Source organism: Piliocolobus tephrosceles, chromosome 2 (assembly GCF_002776525.5).
Source record: "Piliocolobus tephrosceles isolate RC106 chromosome 2, ASM277652v3, whole genome shotgun sequence".
NCBI classification, from domain to species: Eukaryota; Metazoa; Chordata; class Mammalia; order Primates; family Cercopithecidae; genus Piliocolobus; species Piliocolobus tephrosceles.
The window spans coordinates 89,591,730-89,603,885 of NC_045435.1; the positions used below are offsets into that span (position 1 = coordinate 89,591,730).

Genomic DNA, 12,156 nt, shown 5'->3' on the forward strand with positions numbered 1-12,156 from the left:
ATATGCATGCCTGGTTTCCACTTCTTAATGTCAAACAATTAAAGCTTAGAACCTTTAACATTCAGAAGGATTGCCAGGCGTGGTGGCTCACGCCTGTAATCCCAGCACTTTGGGAGGCCGAGGCGGGCGGATCACGAGGTCAAGAGATCGAGACCATCCTGGCTAACACAGTGAAACGCTCTCTCCACTAAAAATACAAAAAAAGAAAAAATTAGCCAGGCGTGGTGGCGGGCGCCTGTAGTCCCAGCTACTCGGGAGGCTGAGGCAGGAGAATGGCGTGAACCTGGGAAGGCGAGCCTGCAGTGACCTGAAATTGTGCCACTGCACTCCAGTCTGGGCGACAGAGTGAGACTCCGTCTCAAAAAAAAAAAAAAAAGAAAAAAAGTTCAGAAGGATTGTGAAACACTTCAGGAAATACGTAATCTAACTTTACCCTCATTTTTATAATATTAGGAAATCAGCCTGAATAAATGGAATGACTTGTCTGCCTCACATATTCTAAGATGCAGAGTCAGAATGTGAACTGTTGGTATGATTTTTTGTTTTATCAGGGTATAGTGAAGAAAGAGTCACATTTTAAGGAAATTTATACTAGGTAAGAATCCTGGGTTTGCAGGAGAAAACAAGATAGACATGGGTAGATCCAGATGCAACTGTATAATGGTACCTCATAAAAGGATGTAGTGCTAATACCTTGTGAGCTGGAGCAGTTAATTTAATTATACTGCATTTTCTACCAGCATGTGGTACAAATGAGTTATGTTAGCTTCTCATTGACAGATGTTCATACCTGGCTATAGATTAGTAACCATGTTGCAAATACTTGGGATTTTGGGCCACCTCAAAGGAGAATCGTGAGAAAGGCTTATGAAACCTAACTCAGTTGCTGAGGGAGTAAAACAACCCATAGCACATTTTTATGAGATGAGAAAAAGAAAAAGCAGTAAATGTTTATTGAGACTCTTCCTTGTCCTATGAGAGAAATTCTCAATAAGAGAGCAATACTAACATACACAAAGCAACAGCATATTATGCCAGTCAACTGATACTGAAATGTTTAGTGGTGAGATTTAGTTGTTTTTTTTTTCCTCCCGAGATGGAGTCTAGCTGTGTTACCCAGGCTGGAGTGCAGTGGCACCATCTCGGCTCACTGCAACCTCTGCCTCCCGGGTTCAAGCCATTCTCCTGCCTCAGCCTCCCAAATAGCTAGGATTACAGGCACCTGCCACCATGCCCAGCTAAGTTTTGTATTTTTAGTAGAGGCGGGGTTTTACTGTGTTGGCCAGGCTGGTCTCGAACTCCTAATCTCATGATCTGCCCGCCTTGGCCTTCCAAAGTGGGGATTACAAGTGTGAGCCACAGCACCTGGCCGAGATTTAGACTTCTTAAGGAGATGAGCAACTAGGAGGTGTGATCAGTGAAAAGTAGTACTTAGGACAGCTTTGGAGAGCACTGGAACGGAATTGGGTAAGTGAAAACAGTGAGATTAAGAACCATTCTAGGTAAAGAGAGACACTGTAAATTAAGAAGGTTATTAATACCATCTTTGAATAGGAAGCTGGCATCTGATTTTTTGGTTTGTTGGTTTGTTTTTTTAAGAGACAGGATCTTGCTCTGTTGCCCGGGCTGAAGTGCAGTGGTATAAACAGAGTTCATTACATCCTAGAATGCCTGGGCTGAAGCAGTCTTCCTGCCTCAGCCTCTTGCAAGTAGCTGGGACTACAGGTGTGTGCCACCATACCCAGCCTGGTAGTTTTTTTAAGATGTGGCTCTCTGGCTTTGATGACTTCCAAAGTTATCACCTGAGTTTGAGATAGTTTTCTTTTATAGTTATACCTTTGACTCTTGAACAATGCAAGTCCACGTATACAGTGGATTTTTTTGTCAACCAAATCTGCATAGAAAATATAGTATTCATAAGATATGAAACCAGCCTATAAGGAGGGGCAGCTTTTTGTATATGTGAGTTCTGTGAGGTGGATTGTGGGACATGAGTATGCACAGATTCTGGTGTGGAGGGAAGGGGGTTCCTGGAACCAGTCCCCCATTTATACCGAGAGATAACTGTAGTTCATTAAAATGTTGCTTGATAAGCCACTTTTTTAATTTTAAGAAATGGGGTCTTGCTTTGTTTGCCCAGGCTTGACTGCAGTGGTGCAATCATAGCTCACTGCTGCCTTGAACTCCTGGGCTTAAGCGATCCTCCCACCTCAGTCTCCTAAGTAGCCGGGACTGTAGCCACCATGCGTACCTTTAAAAAAAAAAAAAAAAAAAAAAATTAGACTTTTCTCGTTGAGTTTCTTATGCTTAGGACATCAGGCTGCTTTTCTGTAGATTATAAATATGAAGAGTTATAGGGTAGTTGAAGGCTTTTACATTTTTTAACTGACAAGTAAACTGCCTTGCTAAATGTAATGGGAATATCTTGCATGCATGTGCCTACAGAACTTACAGAAATGTTAACAGCTTAGACTGAGTCTTTGGTGGGAAAGAGACGAAAAGGGCATTTGTGAAAGAGGCTTTTAGTGAATAGAGTACACACAGACATAAGACCTTGTATCTCATTCAAATTCAGGACTGGGTATATGAGGGAGGAGTCCATGGATACATTTGTTGGATAGAAGTTTTATTATACAGTTGATATATTGTCATGATGGAGAAAAGTCCCCCAAATAAACTTAAAAACAACAACAACAAAAACAACCTTTTCTCTTAGCAGCTGAACGAGGAAGGGATGCTGTTGGCTTCAGAGATCAAACACCTGCCCCAAAGACTCCTAATAGGTCAAGAGAGAGAGACCCAGACAAGCAAACTCAAAATAAAGAGAAAAGGAAACGAAGAGGCTCCCTCTCACCACCACCTTCTGCCTATGAGCGGGGAACAAAAAGGCCAGATGACAGGTAAGTGGCCTGTGTGAGTTTTTTTGTTTTTGTTTTTGTTTTGAGCAAGTTAAAAAGTACCCAAGTCATATACTTCTGATTTTGAACACCAAGGACTTTTGAAATTAGTATTTGCATTTTGATGAGTGAGTATACAACTTTACTGATAAATCTTAAGATAGATTCTCTGTTGACAGTAGTAGTAGCTGTGAAGATTAATAGGTTTTGGTTCTTGAATGGTTCCTATTTGATAATATTTAAATGTCATTTTGGGAGCCAAAGATTTGTTCTTTCAAGTGCAATGGGGGTTGGTAGGAGATAAGTATTCAAAGATAATGGTGATTCTTTAAAAGCCAGAACTTTTCTGGCTTTTCTTGTGAGTTTTGTGCCATACTAATTAAAATGCTGATTTTTAATAAATCTAGTCAGAAGCTCTCTTGATATGCTGGTAGAAAAACAAACCATGTTATCATTTACTGGAGGCTAGAAAACATTTATTCCAGACAAGTTCTTTTTGAATTAAATTTGCTTTTTAAAAAATTGAGATAAAGCATTTATACACTGCAGTTGGCAGAATTTTTTAGTTTTAAACTATCTGGGTATGTAATGTGATTTTTATTTGCATTCCCCTGATTACTAAATAGATTGAACATCTTGTCATATATTTATTGTCCATTTCTTTCTTTTGCATGTAGTTAACCAGTTTTCTCAGCACCATTTATTGAAAAGTCTGTCCTTTCCCCACTGTAAGTTCTTGGTGCCTTTGTTGAAGATCAGTTGGTTTGTAAATGGGTAGATTTATATCTGCATTCTCTGTTCTGTTCTGTTGATCTATGTGTCTGTTTTTATGCCAGTACCATGTTGTTTTGGTTACTATAGCTTTGTATTGGCCATTTCTGTTTCCTGATCTGTGAAGTATTTTTTTTTTTTTTTTGAGACGGAGTCTCGCTCTGTCGCCCAGGCTGGAGTGCAGTGGCCGGATCTCAGCTCACTGCAAGCTCCGCCTCCCGGGTTTACGCCATTCTCCTGCCTCAGCCTCCTGAGTAGCTGGGACTACAGGCGCCCGCCACCTCGCCCGGCTAGTTTTTTGTATTTTTAGTAGAGAGATGGAGACTTGCTCTGTTGCCCAGGCTGAAGTGCAGTGGCACGATCTCGGCTCACTGCAAGCTCCGCCTCCTGGGTTCACACCATTCTCCTACCTCAGCCTCCTGAGTAGCTAGGACTACAGGCGTCCGCCACCATGCCCAGCTAATTTGTTGTAGTTTTAGTAGAGACAGGGTTTCACTGTTTTAACCAGGATGGTCTCGATCTCCTGACCTCGTGATCCGCCTGCCTCATCCTCCCAAAGTGCTGGGATTACAGGCATGAGTCACTGCGCCCGGCTGTTCTGTGAAGTATTTTATATGTGTAGTTCATTCATTGAATTATTTGTCTTTTTTAGTTGTATGTGTCCTTTATATTCTAAATACAGTTTTGTCTTGGTGATAATTGTTGCAAATATCTTCTCCTAGTTTTCTGCTTGTATTTTGACTCTTTTTGTACCTTTTGATAAATAGAATTTTATGATTTAGCTGAATGTATCATATATGGTATGTTTTCTTTATGGTTTTTGCTTATTGTGTCTTAAGAAATCTTTCCCTACCCTTGAGGAGGAGATTTTTTTTGTATTTTAAGAGAATTAAATCCTTAATCCATTTGGAATTAATTTTGGTATATATTATAAGGGAGGGATTCAGTTTTATTTTTCTCTAATATCCAGTTGTCCCAGCACCATTTACTTGAAAACCCATCCTTTTCACTTGTCTGCAGTGCTGCCTCTCTCCTACAAATTTTCACATATGGGAAGACCTTTTTCTGGGGCTCATGATGACTGTAGCTTCTATTAGGTCTTCATAGCAAAACACTACCCCTTTTTTGGTTTTCCTCTGGGAAATCTTGTCTTTTCTCAGACTTTTATTCTTCTTTAGAATCTGCTTCCTTAGAACCCTACCCACCAAAGCACCAAAGAGATGATTCTGTATCGACTTAACATTGATACAATTTTGGGTATGCTTATCTCTGTCTAATTAGGTCTCTTTTGAGACAGGGTCTTACTCTGTTGCCCAGGCTTGAGTGCAGTGGCATGATCATGGCTCACTGCAGCCTTGCTTTACCTGCACCAGCGCAGGCAATCCTCTCACTTCAGCCCCCATCCAGTAGGTGGGACTACAAGGAAGCGTCATGACCCCTGGTTTTTTTGTTTTTTTGTAGAGACAGGAGTTTTGCCATTTTGCCCAGGCTGGTCTTGAATTCCTGGGTCTCGAGGCTGTTGGATCACCTAAGGTTAAGTGTCAGATCACCTAAGGTCAGGAGTTCAAGACCAGTCGGGCCAACATGGTGAAACCCCGTCTCTGTTAAAAATACAAAAAATTAGCCGGGCATGGTGTCTCACGCCTGTAATCCCAGCTACTTGAGAAGCTGAGGCATGAGAGTCGCTTGAACCCAGGAGGCGGAGGTTGCAGTGAGCTGAGAACACACCATGCACTCCAGCCTGGGTAACAGAGCAAGACTGTCTGAAAAAATAAATACATAAAATGCATACAGTTTTGTAACCACCACCACCACAAGCATGATACAGAGCACTTCCATCGCCTTAAAAAATTCCTGGCCAGGCATGGTGGCTCATGCCTGTAATCCCAGTACTTTGGGAGGCCAAGGTGGGTGGATCATGAGGTCAGGAGTTTGAGACCAACCTGGCCAATATAGTGAAACCCCATCTCTACCAAAAATACAAAACTTACCCAGGTGTGGTGGCGCGTGCCTGTAGTCCCAGCTACTCAGGAGTCTGAGGCAGGAGAATCGTTTGAACCCGGGAGGTGGAGGCTGCAGTGAGCTGAGATTATGTCACTGCACTCCAGCCTGGGTGACAGAGCAAGACTCCATCTCAAAAAAAAAGAAAAAAATTCCTGGCCAAGTACAGTGACTTACGCCTGCAATCCCAGCACTTTGAGAGACTGAGGCAGGCGGATAACTTGAGGTCAGGAGTTCAAGACCAGCCTGACCACCATGGTGAAACCTGTCTCTACTGAGAATGCAAAAATTAGCCAGGCATGGTGATGCGCCCCTGTAATCCCAGTTACTGGGGAGATTAAGGCAGGAGAAGCACTTGAACTTGCGAGGTGGAGGTTGCAGTGAGCCAATATCACACCATTGTGCACCAGTCTGGGTGACAAGAACGAGACTCCCTCTCAAAAAAACAAAACAAAACAAAACAAAAAAAGGCCAGGCGCGGTGGCTTACACCTGTAATCCCAGAACTTTGGGAGGCCAAGGCGGGCAGATCACGAGGTCAGGAGATTGAAACCAACCTGGCGAACACTGTGAAACCCTGTCTCTACTAAAAATACAAAAAAAAAAAAAAAAAAAAATTGCTGGCCGTGGTGGTGGGCGCCTGTAGTCCCAGCTATCTCGGGAGGCTGAGGCAGGAGAATGGCGTGAACCCGGGGGTGGAGCTTGCAGTGAGCGGAAATTGCATCACTGCACTCCAGCCTGGGCAACAGAGCAAGACTGTCTTAACAATAACAACAAAAAAATTCCGTTGTGCCCGTTTGTAGTCAGTCCGTTCCACATCCCTAACTGCTGGCAACCACTGATCTGCTTTCTGACCCTCTCGTTTTGTCTTCTCCATAATGTCAAAAAAGTGGTATATAGTATGTAGCATTTGAATCTGCCTTCTTTCACTTGTCATATTGCATTTTAGATTCATTCATCTATGTTATTGTGTGTCTCAATGGTTTTTTTTTTTTTATTGCTGAGTAGTCCATTGTATTCATGTACCATAGTTTATAAATTCATCATTTCAGAGACATTTGACTGTTGTGAATATTGCTGCTATGTACAAGTCTTATGTGAATATTCTCTCTTTTTCTTTTTTTTTGAGACGGAGTCTTGCCCTGTTGCCCAGGCTGGAGTGCAGTGGCGCGATCTCAGATCACTCCCACCTCTGCCTCCCGGGTTCAAGCGATTCTCCTGCCTCAGCCTCCTGCATAGCTGGGATTACAGGCACACGCCACCACGCCCAGCTAATTTTTGTATTTTTAGTAGAGTCGGGGTTTCACAATGTTGGCCAGGCTGGTCTTGAACTCCTGACTTCAGTTGATCTGACCGCCTCATCATGCCTGGCCTCTCGCTCATATTTGAAAGAAAGTTTTCTGGGGGAAATAGTTTCTCTCTACATTCTGACTCTATTCTTCAGTTTTCTGGCTTACCTTAACTGGTTTTGTGAGACTTGGTCTAATTTTCGTCCTTCTCTAATCTGGCTTTTCTCTTGGTCTACTTTTAAGATGTTCTTTTTGTATATGGCTTTCTACTGTATATTTTTATGAGGATTTCTTTTTCTTTTCCTAGTTGGAATTCATTAGACTTTTGAATTTGAAGGTTACTTTTCAAGTATTTCTCTTCATATCTGATCTCCTGCTTGACCATACTGTGGAATTTAGGGACAATAAATTGGATTGAGTATTGGATTATTTCTTGATTTATAACACTCTGTTTTTTATTTTAATTTTAGAATTTGTGATTATAGCAATGTCCCCAGCTATAAAGAATAGGTTGCTATATCTATCTATAATCTTAAAATTCTAGAAACCTAAGGAAAGAGATGAAATTATTTTCATCTCATTATCAGTTCCTTGGGATTCTGTTCTGTCTGCAAGACAAGCTGAGTAATTTTGAGTATAGTTTTAAACTAGTGCCAAATGGGGTTTGGTGTGGTTAGTGGTTTAGTCATGAGTGACATAATACTTATTAGTGCTTTGATTATGTCTGTGATTTAGGGAGAAACTTTTTGTGGTCCTTATTTTCTTTCTAGATATGATACACCAACTTCTAAAAAGAAAGTACGAATTAAAGACCGCAATAAACTTTCTACAGAGGAACGCCGAAAGTTGTTTGAGCAAGAGGTGGCTCAACGGGAGGCTCAGAAACAACAGCAACAGATGCAGAACCTGGGAATGACATCACCACTGCCCTATGACTCTCTTGGTTATAATGCCCCACATCATCCCTTTGCTGGTTACCCACCAGGTTATCCCATGCAGGCCTATGTGGATCCCAGCAACCCTAATGCTGGAAAGGTGCTCCTGCCCACACCCAGCATGGACCCAGTGTGTTCTCCAGCTCCTTATGATCATGCTCAGCCCATGGTGGGACATTCTACAGAACCCCTTTCTGCCCCACCACCAGTACCAGTGGTGCCACATGTGGCAGCTCCTGTGGAAGTTTCCAGTTCCCAGTATGTGACCCAGAGTGAAGGTGTGGTACACCAAGACTCCAGCGTTGCTGTCTTGCCAGTGCCGGCCCCCGGCCCAGTTCAGGGACAGAATTATAGTGTCTGGGATTCAAACCAACAGTCTGTCAGTGTACAGCAGCAGTACTCTCCTGCACAGTCTCAAGCAACCATATATTATCAAGGACAGACATGTCCAACAGTCTATGGTGTGACATCACCTTATTCACAGACAACTCCACCAATTGTACAGGTAACTAATTCTGAAACTTCACTTTTCTGCTTTATGGTCTTTTCATGGGATGTTCGTTAAATCTGGTACAGGGGAGGAAGTCCTACCATGGACTACTTGCATATGTTGATGAACTTTGTATGTATTGGTTATGTATTGTGTGAAATATTGCCAAAACTTGGCAGCTAAGACAATAGGTAAGTATTTTCTCACAGTTACCATGGGTCAGTAACTCAGAAGCAGCTTAGCAGCGTGGATCTGGCTCAGGGTTTTCCATGAAATTACAGTCAAGCTGTTAGCCATGGCTGCAGTCATCTGAAGGCTGAACTAGATATAAAGGATTCACTTTCCAACTTACTCACACCGTTGTTAGCAGGCCTCTATTTCTGCCAAGGGAGAACCCTTCATCATGGTAATATTTGTGTGTTTTCTAAAATCATGGTCAGGCCAGGCTGTGGTAGCTTACACCTGTAATCTCAGCACTTTGGGAGGCCGAGGTGGACAGATCACCTGAAGTCAGGAGTTTGAGATCAGCCAGGCCAACATGGTGAAACCCCGTCTCTACTAAAAAATACAAAAAATTAGCTGGCAATGGTGGCTCATGCTTGTAATCCCAGCTACTTGGTAGGCTGAGGCAGGAGAATCACTTGAACCGGGGAGGCAGAGGTTGCAGTGAGCCGAGATAGTGTTACTGTACTCCAGTCTGGACAACAGGGCGAGATGCCATCTCAAAAAATAAATAAATAAAATCAAGTGTTTTTTTTTTTTTTTAAATTATACAAAGCAGAACTTTTTTTTTTTTTTTTTTTTTTTGAGATGGAGTCTTGCTCTGTCGCCCAGGCTGGAGTGCAGCGGCGTGATCTCAGCTCACTGCAAGCTCCACCTCCTGGGTTCATGTTATTCTTCTGCCTTAGCCTCCCGAGTAGCTGGGACTACAGGTGCCCGCCACCATGCCTGGCTAATTTTTTGTATTTTAGTAGAGATGGGGTTTCACCGTGTTAGCCAGGATGGTCTTGATCTCCTGACCTTGTGATCCACCCACCTCGGCCTCCCAAAAGTGTTGGGATTACAGGTGTGAGCCACCGTGCCTGGCCGGCAGAACTTTTTTTTATTTTTTATTTTATTTTAAGAGATTAGGTCTTGCTCTGCCACCCAGGCTGGAGTACAGTGATGTGATCATAGCTGACTACAGCCTTAAACTCCTAGGCTCAAGTGATCTTCCCACCTCCTGAATAGCTGGGACTACAGGTGTGCATCACTGTACCCTGCTAATTTTTTTTTAAGAGATGAGGTCTCACTGTGTTGCCCAGGCTGGTCTTGAACTCCTGGCCTAGAGCAGTTCTCCTACCTTGGCCCTCCCAAAGTGTTGAGATTACAGGCATGAGCCACTGTGCCTGGCCAGCAGTACATTTAAAGCTGTAGAAACAAAAACATTGAAAGCTTTATCATCACTGCATTTCTCTCTCTCTCCCAGCACTCCTTGTTACCCCTTAAAAATGAAGTATTGTGGATTTTAAAGACTCCCAACAGTGTTTCCTGCACATAATACTTAGTATTTAACAGTAATTTTTACTTCTGTTCATGTTTTCATAATGAAGCTGTATTTAAAACATTTGTTAAAATGGCCATGACAAGGTATTCTGCTTTAATTACTAAAACTCTAACTGTATTAACTACTTTCATTTTTTATGATCCTTTAAAGCACGTTTTATATATTTTATATATTTGTCTTGACTTGAGGTTTTTTATATCATGTTTTCCTACTTAAAATGATTTTTTTTTTTTTTTTTTAAAGATAGTAAGTCAGACTTTATTTAAGAGGAGCCAGAGGGGATAAGTGTGGGGACGACTGTGGTGGGACTTGGAGTAGGGAAAAGAGATTTGACTCAATTCCTTAAAATGATTCGTAACCACTTTTTCAAATTATTTACTATTGTACTATATGTGTGTGTACATATATATACACACATACATAAATGTTTTAATGGGTATAATACCCTATTTGCTTATATAGTCATCCACTTCACTGGGGGTAGTCATTTAAATGGAAAATTATTTTTCATAATTATAAATAGCATTCCATTAAACATGCTTATAGTTTTTTTCTGCTTTTTGTTGTTTGGTTTAAAATGACTGTTACATTGTTACAGAAGGCTAGTGAAAGTATGGGCATTGGTCATCAGGTATGAATTTTGTGTGTGTCTGTGTGTGTGTGTGTGTAGGGACAGGGTATGTTTAATTCTGCCTCCTACAGAATGTTTTGAGTTTTGGTTTTGTTTTACTGTCAATTTGACTTGGATATGAGCCATATTCTTTCTTGGCCAAGCCATTAGTTTTGAGTTTTTCCCTAAAAATATGTGTCAGGGATACAGTAAAAATGGTTTACGTCTCTCCTCATTCCTATTTCTGAAATATGTCCTCTCTTAGCACTAGAGTCTAAGCAACAGCAATGAAAGGTATCCATTAAAGACAGTAAAGAGCTCACTGGTCATATGGTTTTTATTATAAAATAAAATCCATTTATTCCTTCCCAATGAGAAAAAAAAATTATTTTGGGTTTATTCGTTAGCCATAAGAGCCAAGCATCACAATTTACTCGCTTCTAGTCTTTCAGTCTGTCCCTATCAAGAAGTACTTACTGATTCCCTAATCTACTTTGTGTGTACTTAAGTAGTAGGTAAATGGGCTGTGATGGTTCAACTATCCTTCCATTCCTCACTGTGTGAGATTAGTTGATCAGATGATATTGGGCTTTGGGGGTATTGAGAAACATAGAATATATTGTTAGTGTGTGTTTCGAGTCCTGGTTTATCGTTTACTGTGTATCCTAGAAACAGGCATTAATATTCTTGAGTCCTTGTTTTCTCATCTATAAAATAAACAGAATGCCTCAGGATGGTTTTGATTTGCATAAGATAAGGGATATTAATAATGATAGATTCAAGGCACCGTATACCTTGATGGTTACTTACAGTTATACACATAGTTACCTTAATAGTATTGAGGGGAAATTATTGACAGTAATGGGCTGTGAAATAACATCTGGTCATGTTCATCCTTCTGGTGTCTGGCCCTAAAAATCTGACCTCTAGGAGCCTTGAAGTCTGTGTTGTTGAAGCCCAATGTTAACCATACAGCGTGGCTACTCAGAGTTCACAAGCTGTGATAACCTTGGTGGTGAAGTAATATGTAACATGATATAATATACATTTATGTCTGTGTATCTACATATTCGGTATCTTTAATATTTGGAGCAAATGTGTTATCAGAGGTGACTGATTTTTTTTACACAACTGCATACTAAACAGAAAAGCTCAATTTTAACAGGTCATGTAATTTGTACTGGTCTTGTGACACTAATAAGTGACTTATTCTCACAGAGTTATACTAAATTACATCTCAAGAGTTTGAGTGCTTAGACTGTAATTTTTCATTTTAGGTTGGTTCAAAAGTAGTCATGGCTTTTGCTGTTAAAAATGGCGAAGGCCGGGCGCGGTGGCTCAAGCCTGTAATCCCAGCACTTTGGGAGGCCGAGACGGGCGGATCACGAGGTCAGGAGATCGAGACCCTCCTGGCTAACACGGTGAAACCCCGTCTCTACTAAAAATACAAAAAATTAGCCGGGCGAGGTGGTGGGCGCCTGTGGTCCCAGCCACTCGGGAGGCTGAGGCAGGAGAATGGCGTGAACCCAGGAGGCAGAGGTTGCGGTGAGCTGAGATCCGGCCACTGCACTCTAGCCTGGGCGACAGAGCAAGACTCCGTCTCAAAAAAAAAAAAAAA

The 12,156-nt window shown here is 41.6% G+C and overlaps 1 protein-coding gene across 9 annotated transcripts in view; it reads left to right on the plus strand.

The window, feature by feature from the left end:
• Nucleotides 1-12,156, plus strand: part of SETD2 (SET domain containing 2, histone lysine methyltransferase) — a 151,611-nt gene that overhangs the window by 103,255 nt on the left and 36,200 nt on the right. For 3 of the 9 annotated variants that reach the window (XR_002735540.2, XM_026454859.2, XM_023231574.2), the window contains 2 exons: nt 2,717-2,900; nt 7,728-8,397. Coding sequence is in view for 3 of the 9 variants with exons in the window: in XM_026454859.2 (XP_026310644.1) it covers nt 2,717-2,900; nt 7,728-8,397 (854 nt within the window). In the remaining 6 variants the exon portion in view is untranslated. Of the gene's footprint in view, nt 1-2,716; nt 2,901-7,727; nt 8,398-12,156 lie in introns of those variants that run through there. The other 6 variants (XR_003309568.2, XM_026454860.2, XR_003309571.2 and 3 more) reach the window with 6 other exon arrangements.